General features: G+C 45.4%; 1 protein-coding gene and 1 long non-coding RNA gene across 2 annotated transcripts; both read right to left on the bottom strand.

Moving 5' to 3' along the window:
• Positions 1–7,891: 7,891 nt before the first annotated feature.
• On the bottom strand, positions 7,892–10,060 carry LOC123080608 (uncharacterized). Its single transcript, XR_006438489.1, has 3 exons — positions 8,969–10,060; positions 8,409–8,529; positions 7,892–8,303 (listed from the first exon to the last, which is right to left on the bottom strand). It is a non-coding gene; the product is annotated as an uncharacterized lncRNA (long non-coding RNA).
• Positions 10,061–14,159: 4,099 nt separating this feature from the next.
• LOC123080607 (putative pentatricopeptide repeat-containing protein At5g59900) lies at positions 14,160–18,624 on the bottom strand. Its single transcript, XM_044503546.1, has 3 exons — positions 15,659–18,624; positions 14,767–15,110; positions 14,160–14,629 (listed from the first exon to the last, which is right to left on the bottom strand). Exon 1 carries the CDS (start codon positions 18,511–18,513, stop codon positions 15,781–15,783), a length of 2,733 nt encoding a protein of 910 aa, XP_044359481.1. The 5' UTR covers positions 18,514–18,624; the 3' UTR covers positions 14,160–14,629; positions 14,767–15,110; positions 15,659–15,780.
• Positions 18,625–18,927: the final 303 nt, after the last annotated feature.

Raw genomic sequence — 18,927 nt, 5'->3', positions numbered from 1 at the left:
ACAAATGACTGATGAATCTGAAAATTACAGGTATAGTACTAAGCTCTGCCTCTGATAAATAGCACAGCTCGTTGACACACAAAAAAAAAAGCCGCATAACTACAATAAAGACCGTCTCTGAGAATGACTGAAAAAAGAAGAGGTGCTCGAGGACTCTACTACAACTAGATGTGACAAAAACTAAGGTTAAAAATGAAAAACAGAAGAGTAATATATATTGACCTTCCCAATCTATAGGGCAGAGAAGGATAATGGAAATTTTGCTCTGATTCCTGAAACCAAGCAAATGTACAAAACAAACACTGGTACAAATTCGCTCTGAACACTGAAAAGTGAATTAAAACTGCAGTGATGGCTTGGCGTCTAAAGATTACAAAAACCAACATCGAGCATCTTCAGTTACTTCACAGGAGAACATGCACACATGCTATGTCTTGCTCAAAACATGCAAAAAAATGTCACCAAACTGGATCTGAATACTAAGAACTTGAAAAAAAATGTACTCCCTCCGTCCCAAAATAAGTGTCTCAACTTTGTATTAGCTTTAGTACAAAATTATACTAAGCTTGAGACACTAATTTTGGGATGGAGGGAGTACATAACAAGTTACTGAAATTTTTGAAAAACTGACAATCAGCCTGCTTCCTCGAGCACTCTGCGCCATGTCGCGGTATGTCTTCGTCCTCTTGGCGCTCGTATCTCGCTCGTCCTCCGATTATCGGCACATCCTTGTCCGCTGTTCGGCTGTGCTCAACCCTCGTCCAACAACTCATCGGCGAGCCTATGCCGATCATCGACACTTGTTCAATCTTCCATTCAGCTTAACAACTGTCATACCAGACCTGTGATTATCGACACACTCAGAATCACCAATTAATGCATCCTGCACTCAGAAAAAGCATCATCGGTTTTATCGACACAGGTGCAGCATAGTGTTAAAACCTTCTATCAAGTAGGGTTGTACATGAGGAACCATAAAACACTTCCCATGGATGACAACGAGGAGCTCAATGACGATCTTCCACGATGGCCTCCTCATCACATGTCTCTTACCACGCTTCTCAGCACTGTACATGCTCTTAATTAAGAGCATGTCACCATTTTTGCTGCTAAGCGTGAGAAACATCATAGGACTATATGGACATCTTGAAATACGGTATACCTCAAAAAGGGCCTATCAATCAAGAGAATCAATGGATTAGTACTCCCCTATAAACTTGGTCAATCTTAAACAAGTTTGACTTGAGACAAGATTAAGTAAGTAGTTCTTTTGCAACATATTAACAGGAAACAGATTGCTCGATACTGTTGGTAGCCTGACACCAAGAAAAAACGATGAAACTGTTGAAGCATATGAATGATCCTTTCTCGCTTTGCTTATATATACAGATGTCCCACCAGAGTTCCAGTTCGTACAGGTACAGCCACAGTTTGTAAAGCATTCTAGCAGAGGTCTGCTTCAATGTTCATCTGGTCAAACTGCAGCTTGCATCCTAAAAAAATGACTTTGTTAGGGACAACCGAGCCCCATGTGATGTACAGCAAAGCAAATCATGGAGGTGCAAATCATGCGCTGGATTCCAAAGCGTGCAAGAGCAGCATAACTGGAACCATCGGTCTAACATCAGCGACACGATCGCAGAAGTCGTTGACCTCCGCTGCCGCTAGGTGTTTACGTGAGACATCTCGTTCAGCCACTGCTCCTGATGTCTCATATTCCTAGGTTTTTTCATATATTTTCCATTCTTCTCTAACACTTCTTTACCTATTTGATGAAATAATTTAGTTGGTGCTGCTAACACACTAAAATATAGTTAGGCTAGCTTGTATATTGAAAATGAAGTGGTACATATGAGTAGAGATCCTTGTTCATGTAAGTGAAGGTTCCTGTGGTATATATAAGAAAAGCTTTATGCACACAAGTAGAGGTTGGTGGTCTAGTACTCCTTAATTTTTAAATTATTCTCCATGTGCAATTTTTGCACCATACAGTTCAGGAACTGAATGAGCCACTGAAGTGATGATTGAAAAGAATGGAGAAGAGATTGATACGTAAATGCTACCCGTAACCATCATGGATTATTTGTTTTCCTTGGTTGGAACTAAAGTTTGTTATTAAGGAGACAAACTCCAAATTAATTCCTCTGCGCCACAGTATGACCAAACCACATGACCAAATCAATTCTTTACTATCACCAAAGAATCAAATGGAATTCGAGGTGGGGCACACTCACGGGACCTACATGCGCATATGGACCCACAAAAACGCACATAGTTGATCCTCTATGCACGCAATCATCTTTGAAAGTTCCTGATAATTTCGTAAAAAAAATAGATGGTGCGGACTCGAGGTTGAAATTTTAAATATGAAAGTTTACGAAGAGCATTTGTACAAGGGCGTGTTTGGTTGCTTTCGCTGTCGGGCCTGGCTCAGAGGGGGAAAACGAGCCAGGCTGAGCAGGGCCTGGATAAGCAAAAACAGGGTCAAAAACGTAGATGACCAGTTGATTGGTTGCTTGCATTGGGGGTCTTGTCATCGAGATGCAATTTTCACCCGGAGTTTGGTTGCATACATGCATGTGATTACCAGCGTTAACAACAAAACTTAACAGCCATCAGGTTGGGCTTGACATTTCGTCAAACACTCTGAGCGCGCTGGAGCTTTCACTGCCCATCGTGCCCACCGCGAGCTCCCGGCGACCGTGGACGCGCCCGGCTCGCCGCCGTGGCCGTGGTCGCGCCCAGCTAGCCGCGGTCGTGGACGAGCTTGAGCTGGCCGTTGTTGACGGGATCGCCATGGAGGTCCTCGCCGCGCGCGTGTCCCAGGTGCTGAAGCTCGACGACATCACCGACCGTCGCAACTTCTTCTTTGACGGGTCCTTCTACGACCTCATGCTGCAGCCGCAACCGTGCACTGAGCTCCTCTCGCCGGGCGCCGAGCAGCACAGCCTCCTCCCTCCGCCCCCCTGCAGCACCTCCTTCCCCCGCAGGGTGCGATGATCTAGCAGCACCATCACCTTCTCCCGCCGCGCGCGGCCGTCGAGCAGCGCTACTTCATCCCTCCGCGCCCGCAGCAGCACCATCACCTCCCGCCGCGCGGCCGCCGAGTAGCACCGCCTCCTCCCTCCGCGCCCCCAGCAGATGCACAACCGCTTCCTCGCGCCGCGGCTCCTCCCGCAGTCGCAGGGCGCGCCGATCGAGCTGCAGTACTGCTTCGTCAACAGCACGACGATCAGGGAGTCCTCGCAGAGGCAGCCGGATTGGCACGCGCAGCCGGTCCCGCCCTCAACGCGGCACTTTGCAAGCGGCAGCAACCCTCCCGGCGCAGTGCTCCGGCTCAATCCAGCTCGGGCGAGGTGCTGGATCTGCTCCCCTGCTCCCATGGCGGACGGGATCGACGGGATCGCACTGGAGTAGAGGGAGAGAGAGGGGATTGAGGATTTAGGGAGAGAGAGAGAGAGAGAGAGAGAGAGAGAGAGAGGGAGAGAGGGGGGGATTAACTCGAGACACACGTCTCCAGAGAGCCACCCACGTGCGCCTCGAAGCATCGCTCGAGCATGACTCTAGGGAAACTGTCGATTCGACCGTTCCCAATAGGCCAGGCCCAGAGGTGCTTTAAGAACCGTGCTATGTAGGCTCAACAGTGTATGCAAGGAACCAAACAACCAAGGTCCGAAAAGATGCTGCACCACGCGGGCCTGGTTGGGCTCGATGCAGGCAACCAAACACGCCTCAAGTGTGTGAGACCTACTTGCATGAACTGATCTGCCAATAAACTCAAAGTTCCTCCTGAAGAGCGCCCCAAGAAATTTCAAATCATTCCATGAACTTTTTGCAGTGTGAACGCAAGGTTGAAAATTTAAATACAAATTTGTTTGACGAAATCCACCTATACAAGTATATTGGATCCACTTGCATGAATTAATATGCCAATAAACTCAAAGTATCTCCTCGACAGCTGAACGACGCTCGTTAAATTTTAAATAGTTCTGCAAAAAATTAATAGTGCGAACACAAGATTAAAATTTTAAGTACCAACGTTTTATAAAAGCATGCACACGACATAGCTATATGTTTTGGTCCGCCAATAATCTCAGTGTTTTTCTCGATAAGGTGCGCTTACCCTGGCCTCTACATACGCAGCCATATATTATTATGTTCAGAGCATCAAGGATCCATAGTATCTTACATAAATCAAAGAGAAAAAGAGCTGAAAGCTTGAAAACAGTCAGGAGGTCAAAGTGGCTTCTGCTATGTGGAAAGTATTGGTCAAAATCTAGTTGATTCTAGGCAATATTTTATTTTTGAACACAAGGTTCAAATTCTAAACAATGGAATTATGTATTATGAATAACTTCCATTTTCATGTGGCATCCAAATATAAATTCTGGAAATGGGATATTTTAGAAATCAAATTCAATTCTAACAGATACATAGTAGATAAAGATTATGGGGCGCTAATAATATAGCTTAAACAGAACTAGTACAATAAAGATATGTAAAACACAACTAAAATTTACAATAACCAAATACCTGCATATATCAGTCATAGTAGAATTGCATGTCGAATTTAAAATATAGCTCAAATTCTTAGACAAGCACATCTTGAGAGCAATGACATCGAGCTTCTCATTTTCTCACCTCGTCACCATCCTCTTCACATTGCTCCCTTTCTCTTCATAGTCCTCACCATCAACCTATGTCACGTTGTTCAGCGCCTCCCTCTCCCTCCTCCTTTCCCTGCCCTCTAGTCATCTTCACCCATCAAACAGCGGACGATGGATAAGGGATGGTGGGCAAAACCTCGAAGGCGACAAGGAGCTTCCACCACTCAGGTCCCATGATCAGCGAAAGAAAAGCAAGGCAAATTTTGTGGAATATTTCTATGGCAGATTAATGCTCATGTAGAGAGAGGTATAGAGCATATAATTTGTATTTCAAATATGATGATGCACAATTTTTTCCTATGTCAAAATTCTCTACATTTCAGGAAGTCCATAGAAAAATGTGTTAATATCTACAACATCTAAGATTTCAGGAGTGGCCTCTCAAAATGATTCTACCACGCAGGTGAATCATGCTGAAGTGAAGGTACCCAAAGAACCGGCCAGATGAACCCTAATAAAAGGTTGATCAACATAAAGGACGCTTATACACCGCGCACTGATCAAGATCAACCTGGTCTCTCTGGTCCTAAGTCACCCAGAACGTGCAAATGTTTCTGATTTCTCCTATTCCCATCTATTCTTGCATCTTTCTCATTCTTCTCTCACGCTCCATTTATTTTACTACCACCTATTTGATGCAGTAAGTTAGTCCTACCAAGGCCTCCCTTTGATCTGTTTATAAGACTACCACCTATTTGATGCGGTAAGTTAGTTCTACCAACACTACTCCTCTGATCTATATATGTACCTACCACCTTTTGGATGCAGTAAGTTAGTGCAACCAACAAACTGAAATGGCGTGGGACAGCGGAGCTATTCTGTTGCAGACGTATTGGTATATATCATGAGAGACCCTTTTTTCCTTGAGTGAAGGTTGCTGTGGTATATATGTAAGAAAGCATTGTGCACATAATTAGAGGTTGGTGATGTAGTAGTCTTCACTTTATTAATGTTTTGCATATGTTCGTGGTGCACATTTTCTCACAACATACAACATATCAGCTAGCCACTAACAAATGACTGAAAGAATGGCACATGGATCTAAAAAAAGTAGCTACCACATGGATCAATTTTTTTTTTGAAGAAACAGGGTAAGGATTGAAGAGGGGATGAAAACTAAAGAAAGACAGGCTAATACATAGAGACTGAGGACAAAGATTAGAGAGTGTAACCAAGGGACAGATGAAACACTTATACAAAGCTACTGATCCTTAGGTGTACTTAAGACCGAAAACTGAAACACTGAAAGAAACACCAATCTGACCCTGCTCACAGATTATAGCAGAGAAATTTGCAGGCGAAAACATCATCCCCAAAATAGCATCCCAAAATGCTAAAACGACTGATAAACCGAATTTTTTTCTTTCTTTTTTGCGGTTGGGTAAACCGATTTAAAACAGCTGACGCTTGTGCGCTATCTTCCAACACGGTAGGGAGGCCACATAGCAAGAAGTTAAGCGAAGGGCAAGGGGGCGGTGATGTGGAGCCGTCAGTGCGCCGACCTCGGCGACCCCAGGACTCCTGGCCAATTGGCAAGTCAACGTGGACGATACACACACAGCAGACTAAGAGCATCTCCAGCCACGCCCCCAACAAGGCCCCCCAGGCGATTTTTTGGCTGCCGGCGCCGAAAAATCGGCCCAATCGCGCCCTCAAAGGCCCTTTTTTCGCTGGCTCGGGCCTAAATTGGCGCCGGCGGACCCAGGCCGAAACCGGCGCGCTAGGGGGCGCTTGGGGGCGCCGGCCGAATCATTTTTGGCGCGAAAATCGGCGGGCCCTCCTTGGCAGTGACTCGGCTGTTCTCGTCGCTTCGTCGTCCTCATCGTCCTCATCGCCTCGGTTCCCGCGAGGGAATCAATGCCAAAGCTGCCGCGCGCTGCCGCGCCGGTCAGCCTCCATTGATGCCTCACGGGCGGCGCAGTGAAGGCGGGGCGACGCGCGTCCCTCGCCAGCCACATGTACACACGGCGGCCACGCGGGCGCCGCCTATATAAGTCGCCCCCTCCTGCACCGGTGAGCCACGCACAGACCTCGCTCTCCACCGCCGACGCCCCCGTTCCTCCCTCTCTTCTCGCCGTCCCTCTCCTCTCCAATGGCCGAGCGCTACCCAGGCGATGGCGCGGCGGCGAACGGCTTCGGCCGCCGCCACCTTCATGAGGATGAAGCCCGGCTTCTCTATGAGGCCGAGTACCCGGTCCCGCCGGACATGCGGGTGCCCCGGGCGTGGAGGATAAGCGCCGGCGGGATCCCGGTGCCACCGTCGCCCACCGGGGCGGCCAGGCATGCGGAGATCGCCCGTATCCGTTCCTCTCTGCCGCAGGCGGCGAGAGAAGGGCCGAGGTACACCCCCGACAGCACGCTGTGGGTGCCGTACTTCCGTCGTCGCCACGCCGAGCAGCTCGAGGCCACCAACGGCATCGTTCCCTCCGGGAAGCACAACGCCGACGGGCGCCGCCGATGGTGGGGCGTGCCCGGCCGCACGCTGGACGTCGTCCTCGAGTACATCGAGGGTCGCAACATGCCGAGGCTGGAGTACCCCGCTCCCCCCACCTTCTCCCGCCGCGGAGGAGGCGACGACGACGACGGCGGCGACTACACGCAGTTCTACAGGCTCCTCGGCATGTAGAGCTTCAGGGCGGCGGGCGGCGAGGGCGATGGCGGGTCTAGTAGTGTCTTTTTTTTCTTCTTTTGTAAAATATTTGATGAACTAGCCGAAGTTTGGTTAAATTTGCGCCTTGTTTGTGCGCATGTGGGGCCGGATTTTGTTTTTCAAAACAACCAAAATGCGACGTGGGGGCGGCGACTGGGAGCATCACGCCCCCAACACGCGGTTTAGCGCCGGTACGCCCCCAAGCGGCGATTTTTAGCGTCTCCTGGGGGGCCAACGGCTGGAGATGCTCTAAGCATGGGAGGGGGGCGAGGGGAAGGGGAGTGCGGACGGTTACCTGTCTCGCCGGTGTGGGCCGCTGCTGCCACCCCACATGGCCTGCCCGACTCGCCATGCCTACTCCCTCCCCCTGGTACTGAGCTGAGCGCACTGACACGCGGCTGAGTGAATACGAAGTAAAAAAAATAAAAATAAAGGACAACAATCGCCCCCACCCTCCAAACTGGGTCGGGTTTGCAAAAACAGAAACACGAAAAAGAATCACCCGCAGACACGTACCCAGATCAATTAGGCAAATGGATGCAAGTTTCTTTTTTGTGCTGGGGAAACACTGGTTGTGAGTTTCTGGAGCCAACGGTAGCAGACAGACCAAGTGAGCCAATGGCAGCGAAATCTTTCTGTCTCCTAGTAGAAAAAAACCGTTTCTCAAAAGAAAAATAGAAAAAATCTGAACTTTCTCTCGCACATTCTTGCTTCCTCATGATCCATCATACCAGCAGATGCGTAAGAATGATCCACACAAAATCAACCCCTCAGAAAACACTGCTGAAAAGTTTGACAACACATAGGTTCCTGGCTTATTTTTTACAGGCTAACCTGAGATGAGGAGAGCAGCCTTACAGTCCAGGACTCTCCAAGGTCCAAGGGTGACCGATGACACCACACTTGTACAATCTTCCATTCAGCTTCACAACTGTCATACCAGACCTGTGATCATCGACATACTCAGATTCACCAATTAATGTATCCTGCACTCAGAAAAAGCATCATCAGTTTCTATGGACACAGGTGCAGCATAGTTTTACAACTTTCTATCAAGTAAAGATGTGCATGAAGAAGCATAAAAGACTTACCATGCTTTTGCATGACAACGAGGAACATAATGACGACCTTCCATGATGGCCTGCTCGTCACTTGTCTCCTGCCACACTTCTCAACACTTTACATGCTCGTAAGAGCATCTCATCATTTTTGCTGCAAAGTATGATAAACGACATAGGACTGCATGAACATCTTGAAATGCCTTACACCACAAAAAGGGCCTATCAATCCAGAGAATCAATGGATTAATACTAGGCAGATGCATAAATATTGTAGATGTCTATATTTTTTCCATATAAACTTAAACAGGTTTAATTTAAGACAAGATTAGGTGAGTACTTCTTTCGTATAATATACTAAGGGTGGGAACATTGGCTTCCCAAACAAGAAAAAAAGAACAGATTGTTCAATACTGTTGATAGCCTGGCACCAAGAAAACAATGAAACCATCCATGCTTCTCAGGGTTAAACTATTGTAGCATATGACGATCGTTTCTCGCTTTGCTTCTATATATGGTGGTACCACCATAGTTTGTATAGGTACCACCACAGTTTGTACTCCTTTGTAGTAGAGGTCTGCTTCAATGCTTACCCCATCAAAGTGCAGCAGGCATCCTAAGAAACGGACTTTGTTAGGGACAGGATAACTAGAACCATCGGTCTATCTAGCATCAGCGATATGATCACGGATGACACAGAGGTTCCATTCAGCTTGGTCTGGTCCCAAGACAGCTAGTTCAGCCATTGCTCCTGATGTCTCATATTCCTAGGTTTTCTCATATGATTTCCACTCTTCTCTAACACTCCCTTTACCTATTTAATGAAATAAATTAGTTGATGCTGCCAACACATTAAAATATAGAAGGCAAGCTAGTCTATTGAACACGAAGTGGTACATATATCAGAAGTTATCCTTGTTCACGTAAGTGAAGGTTTCTGTGGTATATATAAGAAAACATTATGCACACAAGTAGAGGTTAAGAGGTTGGTGGTCTAGTACTCTGGACTTCTAAATTATTCTCCACATGCAATTTTTTGCAGCATACAATTCATGATTATTATTTTTCCTTAGTTGGCACTAAACTGTGTTGTTAAGGAGCCAAACTCCAACCAATTCCTTTAAGCCAGAATATGTCAAAACCCATGTGACCAAATCAATTCTTCACTATCACCGAAGAATCAAATGGAATTCGTAGGTGGAGCACACTCGCGGGACCTACATGCGCATATGGACCCACCAAAATGCACAATGTTGATCCTGTATGCATGCAGTCATCTTTGAAAGTTCCTGGTAATTTCGTGAAAAGTTTGATGGTGTCAACGCGAGGTTGAATTTTACGGAGAGCATTTGTACAAGTGTGTGAGACCTAGGTGGAGAACCGCCCAAGAAATTTCAAATGATTCAATGATTTTTTTGTAGGGTGAACGCAAGGTTGAAATTTAAATACTTTTTTTTACAAAATCCATCTGCACAGGTATATAGGATCCACTTGCATGAATTAATATGCCAATAAGCTCAAAGTTTCTCCTCGGCACCCAGAAGGACACTCACTAAATTTTAAATAACAATGTGAAATTAATAGTGTGAACACGATTTAAAATTTGAAGTACCAACGTTTTGCCAAAAAAATGCACACGACATGGCTATATGTTTTGGTCTGACAATGAGCTCAAAGTTTTTTGTCAAAAAGGTGTGTTTAACCCTGGCCTCTGTGTAGACATTCATACATTATTAAGTTCAGAGTATCAAAGATCCATAGTATTTACATAAATGAAATGAAAAGGAGCTCAAAGCTTGAAGTTAGGAGCTCAAAGTGGCTTCTGCTATGTGGAAAGTATTGGTCAAAATTTAGTTGATTCTAGGCAAAAATAAAATAAAATGTGAACAGAAGATTCAGATTCTAAACAATGGAATTCCATATTATGAATAACTTCCATTTCCCTGTGGCATCCAAATATAAATATTGGAAATGGGATATTTTAGAAATGAAATTCAAGTCTAACAGATAGGTAGTAGATAAAGATTATGGGGCGCTAATAATATAGGTTAATCAGAACTACTACAATAAAGATGTGTAAAACACAACTAAAATTTACAATAACCGAATACCTGCATATATCAGTCATAGTAGAATTGCATGTCGAACTTAAAACATAGCTCGAAAATTCTTAGACAAGCACATCTTGAGAGCAATGACATCGAGCTTCTCATTTTCTCACCTCGTCACCCTCCTCTTCACATTGCTCCCTTTCTCTTCATAGTCCTCAACATCAACCTATGCCGCATTGTTCAGCGCTTCCCTGTCCCTCCTTTCCCTGCCCTCTAGTCATCTTCTCCCATCAAACAGCGGCCGATGCATAAGGGTTGGTGGGAAAAACCTCGAAGCAACAAGGAGCTTCCACTGCTCGGTTCCCATGATCTGAGAAAAAAAAAAAGGAAGTCCAAATGGGTGGCCTATGGCAGATCAATGCTCGTGTAGATAGAGCAGATATTTTGTATTTCAAATATGATGATGCACAATTTTGTCCTATGTCAAAATTCTCTACATTTCAGGAGTCCATAAAAAAAACTTGTTAATATCTACAACATCAATTATACTCCCTCCGTCTCAAAATAAGTGTCTCAAGGCTCTAGATATTGATATATTTTTTCTATAGGCTTTTGCTCAAATTCAAACAAGTCTGACCTAAGATAAAACTAGAAATTCGAATAATTTTGTAGAGAGAGTAGCAATGATCAGATGGAGCACCCCTCATCAAATGGGTAGATTGCATGGCACACACCATGATGCTCAGAAGTGTCAGATTGCACATCACTCACACCATGATTGCACGATCAGATGGTGGCAACCGATGGCGGTGCAGCATTTCATCGAACAGTGTAGGCGCCCTGGAATGCGTCATGGATGCTGGAGACACCAAGAAGCTTGTGGGCGGCACAACGGGCAAATCGATGTCGTGCACAGCTGAAGCTCCTGCGCCTATGTGAGTGATGCTCTGTAAGTCCACAGCGCCACGACCAATTGGATCACCTGCCGGGATGTGCGGGGAGCAGCAGTGCGATAGACCGAATCACCAGTCAAGCCATCGAGCATGAAGGTTGCTGACAGACGGACTGTCGGTGTCTTTTCAGAGTTGTTGCTGCTGCTGACTTGGGCGTAATCCAGAACACCATCCGACAACTAAGAGCAATACCTATCAGATGGCAAGTGGCAGCACTGGATTGGCCTCTCAAAATGATTTGACCACGTAGGTGAATCGTGCTGAAGTGAAGGTACCCAAAGAACTGGCCAGATGAACCCTAATAAAAGGCCAATCAACAGAAAGGAAGCTTCTACATCTCGCACTGATCAAGATCAACCTGGTCACTCTGGTCCTACGTCACCCAGAACGTGCAAATGTTTCCGATGTCTCCTATTCACATCTATTCTTGCATCTTCCTCATTCTTCTCTCGCGCTCTCTTTGATCCATTTATTTTACTACCACCTATTTGATGCAGGAAGTTAGTCCTACCAAGGCCCTCCCTTTTATCTGTTTATAAGACTACCACCTATTTGATGCGGTAAGTTAGTTCTAGCAACACTACCCCTCTGATCTAGTTATGTGCCTAGCACCTTTTTGATGCAGTAAGTTAGTGCAACCAACTCGCTGAAATGGCAGAGTGGAGCTATTCTGTTGCAGACGTATTGGTAATTTGGTATATATCATGACATAACCTTTCTCCCTTGAGTGAAGGTTGGTGTGGTATATATGTAAGAAAAGCATTGTGCACACATTTAGAGGTTCTTTGTGTAGTACTCTTCACTTTATAACTATTTTGCATATATGTGGTGCGCAGTTTTCACAACATACCACATATCAGCTAGCCACTAAACAAATGACTGAAAGAATGGCACATGGATCTAAAAAAAGTAGCTACCACTACCACAAAATCATCTTTGTTGATGTTTATTTATTACGCTAGATTTGTAATAAAAGTGTGCCATTGAGGAGATGGAGAAGGGCATCACAGAGTGTTCAAAGAATTAAGGCAGTGTTTAAAGAATTAAATTTGGAAACAAGAATTAATGTAAACTGAAGAATTCCTAGAATGAAAACTAACTCACGAATTGAACATGCATACTCAATCTCGGCTGCGAGAAAATGCTAGAAGATAAGTACAACGGTAGTGCAATTTTGCAAACAGGGGACAAAGGCTGATGAAATATTAATAAAAAATGAAAGACTGGCTGGAAAAAATATGATTGTAGCTCGCAAACTGAAGAATGAACAAACTTACTCAAACTGAAGAAAAAAAATGATTGTAGCTCACAAACAGAAGAATGAACAAACTTATTAGAGACTTATATCGGACTGAATGAAAGACCAAGCACATAACCCTTATCTCTGAATGATAACCCCTGACTCAACACGGACGAGAGACACACTGCAGACTGAGCATGGGAGTGGGGAGAGAGGAAGGGGAATGCACACCCTTACCTGTCTCGCCGGTGTGGACTGCTGCTGCCGCCCCCATGGCCTGCCCCACTCGCCATGCCTACTCCCTCCACCCCGGGACTCAGGCCAGGACGAACTGACATGTGGCTGAGTAGATACAAAGTAAAATTAAAAAAAAGGTCACCAATCGGCCCCACCCTCCAAACCAGGTCAGGTTTGCCAGAAAAGAAACCAGAAAACGAACCACCCCGAACACCGCAGACACGGACCAAGAAACAAAACGTGTACTGATAACTCAGCACACACAAGCTGAGATTCGGGCTGAGAATCCAACGGCTACAAAATTCGACTGAACCAATTTAAAAACAGCAAAAATGAATGTACTTCCCAAATTGACCGGCATATACTGTAGTTAGATCAACTGGACAAATGGATGCAAGTTTCTTTTTTTCTTTTTCTTTGCGCGGAAAAAATGGATGCACGTTTCAGGAGCCAACGGTAGCACACAGACCAATTGGGCCAACAACAGGAAATCTTTCTTTCTCCTAGTAGAAAAAACCCTTTCACTCAAAAAAAAAAAACCTGAACCTTCTCTCACACATTCTTTCTAGCTTCATCATGATCCATGATACCAACAAATGCAGTAAGAATGATCCACACAAAATCAAGCCCTCAGGAAACACTGTTGAAAGTTTGACAACACATCCCTCTTTGGAGTGGTGTGTGGGGGGTGTCTTGTGCCACTCAGTGGTTGTGATGGTTTTCACCTGGTTTTACATAATTAACTGGGCAATCTGGTTTTCGCCCGGCTTTCCCTAATTAACCGATCAACTCTTTTCTTCTTAATGAATGCAGGAATGCTGCCATCTAGAAAAAATAGGTTACTGGCTTGTTTTCTATAGACTAACCTGAAGTGTGGGGAGCAGCCTTGCAGTCCAGGACTCTATCTCCAAGGTCCAAGCGTGACCACACTTGTTCAATCTTCCATTCAGCTTCACAACTGTCATACCAGACCTGTGATCATCGACAGACTCAGATTCACCAATTAATGTATCCTGCACTCAGAAAAACCATCATCAGTTTCTATGGACACAGGTGCAGCATAGTTTTACAACTTTCTATCAAGTAGGGTTGTGCATAAAGAACCATAGACAATGAGGAACTCAATGACAACCTTCCGTGATGGCCTACTCATCACTTCTCTCTTACCACGCTTCTCTGTACTCTGCATGCTCTTAAGAGCATCTCACCAGTTTGCTGAAAAGTGTGCTAGACGACATAGGACTACATGAACATCTTGAAATACTGTACACCACAAAAAGGGCCTATCAATCCAGAGAATCAATGGATCAATACTAGGCACATGCATAAATAATGTAGATGTGTTTTTTTTTCCTATAAACTTGGTCAAACTTGAACAGGTTTGACTTAGAGACAAGATTAAGTGAGTAGTTCTTTCACAACATATGAACAGGAACATTTGCCTCACAAACAAGAAAAAGAAAACAGATTGCTCAATACTGCTGATAGCCTGACACCAAGAAAAAAACAATGAAATTATCCATGCTTCTCAGGTTAAACTGTTGAAGCGTATGCGTGATCATTTCTGGCTTTGCTTCTATATATGGAGGTCCGCCACAGTTTGTACAGGTAATGGATCTATTGTACATCAAACAAACTGTGCAGCCTGAGCAAACGAAGGAAACTTCAACAACAGATGCCTATATTATCTGCTTGGACTTCTTCCATTTCAGAAGGATGAGTGCAAAAATACCACAATAACAGAATTGTCTTATCAGGCTTCCAGCATAGTTCCTGGTAACAATGCAACAAATAGAATACGCTCAATCAGATCATGCTATATATCACAAGGCGACAATCCATAATAGAGAAACAACAAAAATGAATTATGAACAGGCATTGTGAGTAGTTTGCAAAACAAGAGACCTTACCCAGTTGCTCCATAACTAATGGATCACCACATCATCAGAAACCAGGAACAGTGGCGTTTGTACAGATGACCACACCATCAGAAATTAGGTTGGTCGTGGTGTAGAGACCATGATTACAGACACCATGTTCCTGTTAAAGATAAGTTGTACCATGCAGATGACTGCAACTGTAAAACCCTGGTTATGGTTGCCGAGCTTAGACTTTGACGAGCTGGAGCTACATATACTATGTCATGGCCAGATTCATCAACCGCAAAGCATGCTTCAGATTCATCAACCACCCCAACCATCACTAATTCATCCATTTCGCTGATATGCTCAAAACCTCAGGCATCGCCCTATCACTGTTATAAAGTGTAAATGACCATGTTATTCGATCAAAATAAAACTGTATCCCAAATTTTGTCTTGCTTTTCTTCCCAAATTTGACAGTGCAAAATTGTACTCCCTACATCCCAAAATAAGTGTCTCAACTTTAGTACAACCTTGTACTAAAGTTGTACTGAAGTTGAGACCCTTATTTTGGGACAGAGTGTATAGTTTCTGTTTACATGTTAAGAACTGAAGCTGCAAATAGTACGCGTTAAGCTTGATCTTCCTTATTTCATTCATTCCGGTTACAGTTAAAGGCAGCAAAAAAGAATCATTGAAATGAAGCACATAATTAGTCTATTTTGGAGTAACTGGAAGTCCTTATACTATGCAAAAGAGAGACTGTCATGGACAAAACAACACCAACAGCCGATAGTATACAAAAGCAGTTGCCCAGGGCAGTATAATCCACTGAGTTGTAATAACTGATACAGCATTGTCAGGTGAAAACCTAAACATGACAGGAAGTACAAGACCTACAGTTAGGTTTTGATTTCAAAAAAAAAGTTAGATTGTGCACCTGAAAGAAGAAATTCCATATTCTGGTAGCCCCAGATTGTCCACGCGGCAACTGCCAGGGCACTCCTATGTGAGTCAGACTACTCGGGTAAAGGATAACATTGGAAACGGTGACCCTAAACATCAGGTGTTCAGCAGTATAGTATCTCGCTTTCTGGTCATCAGAGAAGTTCCTAAGAAAAGAGCTCTGTATGTGCGCCAGTTCGGTTGCACCCCTTTCTTAATCATATCATTGTATATTCCCAAACCCTTCTCAAGTTCACCATTAACATTGCACCACCTTATCAAAATATTGTATGCTACAATATCAGGCTTCAATCCCTTGTACAGCATTTCATTCCAAAGCTCAAACGCTTTATTTGTATCACCCTTCTTGCAGAGCTCATGTATTACTGTAGAATAGCTAATGCAATCAGGAAAAAGACCATTTTCAGTACACTTACTAATAAGGTCAATTGCTTCTTGAATCTGCCCAACCTTACAGAACCCCTTGATCAATGTGTTCACTGTCACTATGTTAGCAAGAGAGCCTCGAAGCATGGCGAAATAAAGATCTTTAGCTTTCTCCAGTTTACCTTCAGTTGTAAAACAATCAAGAAAACAATTATAAGTATAATTGTTAGGAAGGAACTGACTGGATAACATTTCTTTACAGAGGACCTCTGCGCTGCTCAAATGCCCTGACTTGCAGAGATTATTTACTAAAACTGTGTATGTGATGGTATTTGGAAAGCAGCCATCAGCAATCATGTTATCCCAACAGTTTAAAGCTTGGACCATATTTCCTTCTTTTGAGTGCACATCAATCATGCATGTATGGAACACATTGTCTAGCCTGACACTTTTTTCTGTCATCTCCCTCAATAACACACATGATTTTTCTGTATCATGCTGTTTCAAGGCTGTATACACAATAATGGTAAAGCTGACAAGATCAAGATTGACTCCCTGCATTACCATCTCATTCCAGATATGGTACGCTTCGGTCAACCTTCCTTCTCTGCACAATCCATGCATAAGTGCGGTTAGGCTAAATTTGTTCAGCGGGCAGTTGTTTTCTAGGTCAGCAACAAATTCCTTTGCTTTCGACGCTCCACTGGTCAAGCATAATCCACTTATCAATGGTCTATACGTGTAATTGTCAGGTGTGAGGCCCCTATCCACCATTTGATCATATAGCTGGAATGCCTTTCTTATATTGCCTACCAGGCAATACCCTTCTATCATGACATTATAAGTTGCTTCATTTGGTACCAGGTTGCTGTCAATCATCTTATTAAACAACCGAGAAGCTTCATCCATCTTTTTATCCTTGCACAAACCATTGATAAGTGCTGTGAACGTATAAGTGTTCCATGCAACACCCTTCTCAGCCATCTCCTGGTGGATTGCCATGGCACTGGACAGATCCCCTTTTCTACAGAAACCAGCAATCAGTGGAGAATATGAAGCTGCATTTGGTGTCACTCCAATGTCAGTCATCTCACTCAGGAACCCCATCGCCCTGTCTAAATCATCCTGTTTGCAGCAACCATTAATCAAGGAATTGTACGGATAGACTGTCACTCTGACACCCTTGTCTCTCATCCTATCGAACATGTCAAGTGCATCCTCCATCATCCCCCTTTTCGAAAGTGAATGTATCAATATAGGATAAGTCACCTCATTTGGCTCCAGACCCCTGTCTACCATCTCACTGAAAAGCCGATCTGCCTCACAAAACATACCGCTCTTGCACAGGTTATCAAGCAATGCATTATATGCAAATATGTTGGGCACCATGCCCAACTCACCCAACTGACAAGCTAAGCTGAAAGCCTCCTGAACCTGCCCCCTCTTTCGTAGTCCATCAAGCATAAATGAGCAATTGGCCTCTGATGGCACAAACCCCAGCCTGGCCATGTCATAAGTCATTCTCAATGCCATTTCCAGCTCCTCTGCCCGACAAAACCCATACACGAGCGTACGGTAAGTCACTTCATCAGCTTTTATTCCTCTGGCCACCATGCTGTTCTTCACCTCCACTGCCTCCTGAATGCGATGATTCCTGCACAATCCATAGATCAATACATTGTACGGCACCACACTGACCTTGACCCCCTCATGATGCATCCTTGCCAGAAGCCCCTTGGCGCCGTCAAGATTTCTGGCCTCGCAGTAAGCCCGAATCCCAGCCGTGTAAACATGCTCGTCCAGGCGAGCACCAGACTGAAGCATTTCATCAAACAGGGCACGGGCAAGGGTGAACTGACGAATCTTGACAAGGGAAAACAATATGTGGGAGGCCGTGTACTGGTTGGGAGCGATGCCGGCGGCCAGGGACAGGTGAAGGACTGCGGCCGCGTCGCGGGCGCAGCGGAGGCGGAGGTAGGAGGAGGCGAGAAGCGAGGCGGCGGCGGCGGTGGCGCCGGGCGGGAAGGGGGAGAGGGAGGAGGCGTGGGAGAGGGAGGAGAAGGAGGTGGAGGCGGACGGGGAGGAGGACGCGAGGGAGAGCAGGAGGGAGGCGGCGTGCGGGGAGGGGAAGCGGGAGCGGGACGGCGAGGCGGAGGCGGAGGCGGAGATGAAGGAGAGCGCGAGGAGGGAGAGGCAGAGCGGGGAGACGAGGTGGGGAGGCAGCAGGAGGAGGAAGCGGCGGGAGAGGTCCGGGCGGGCGAGCGAGGCCGGCAGGAGGAGGAGCGAGGAGACGTGGGCCGGGGCTAGGCGGCTGCGCAGCAGCGGCGCCGCGAGCGCCGGCGGCCAGGCGGACGGCGCGGTGTGGTGGAGGAGGTCGGCGAGGAGCTTGACCATGCCGGAATGTGAGGTGGCGGGCGTGGGGTTGGGGTCTCCGGCGCTGTGCCGGGGTGGTGGTGGAGGCATCGGGCCGGCGGTGAGGATCGCCGGAGTGGGTGACGGTCGGGTGGTCAGCTGGACGAGTGGGGGTCGACTGCAGTGGGAGAATGAATCTGGGCTTCAGATGAAAAAATGAGAAGAAACGAAAATGGACCGCCCGATTAACGATAGACGGCATAGATTATAATGGATGGTTTGTCTAAAAAAAAGAAGGCTGGTCGTAATGGGAGTATCGTACAGTAGTAGAGTATCATGCATACGCATCTCTACTACTATTAAATACGGAGTATAAGCAAACATATTCATCGCTAAACGCACTCAGCCTAATCTACACATAACACTCTTAACCAATTATCCGCAAAAAAAACAATTATAGCCCCACAATCTGAATCTTTTGATTATGGGGGTGTTTGGTTCAGAAGTTTTAGGACTTTTTCTAGT

This window comes from Triticum aestivum, chromosome 3D (genome assembly GCF_018294505.1).
Source record: "Triticum aestivum cultivar Chinese Spring chromosome 3D, IWGSC CS RefSeq v2.1, whole genome shotgun sequence".
Classification (NCBI taxonomy): domain Eukaryota; kingdom Viridiplantae; phylum Streptophyta; class Magnoliopsida; order Poales; family Poaceae; genus Triticum; species Triticum aestivum.
Note: the sequence above shows the minus strand (reverse complement) of the source record. Positions and strands in the feature narration are given on the sequence as shown.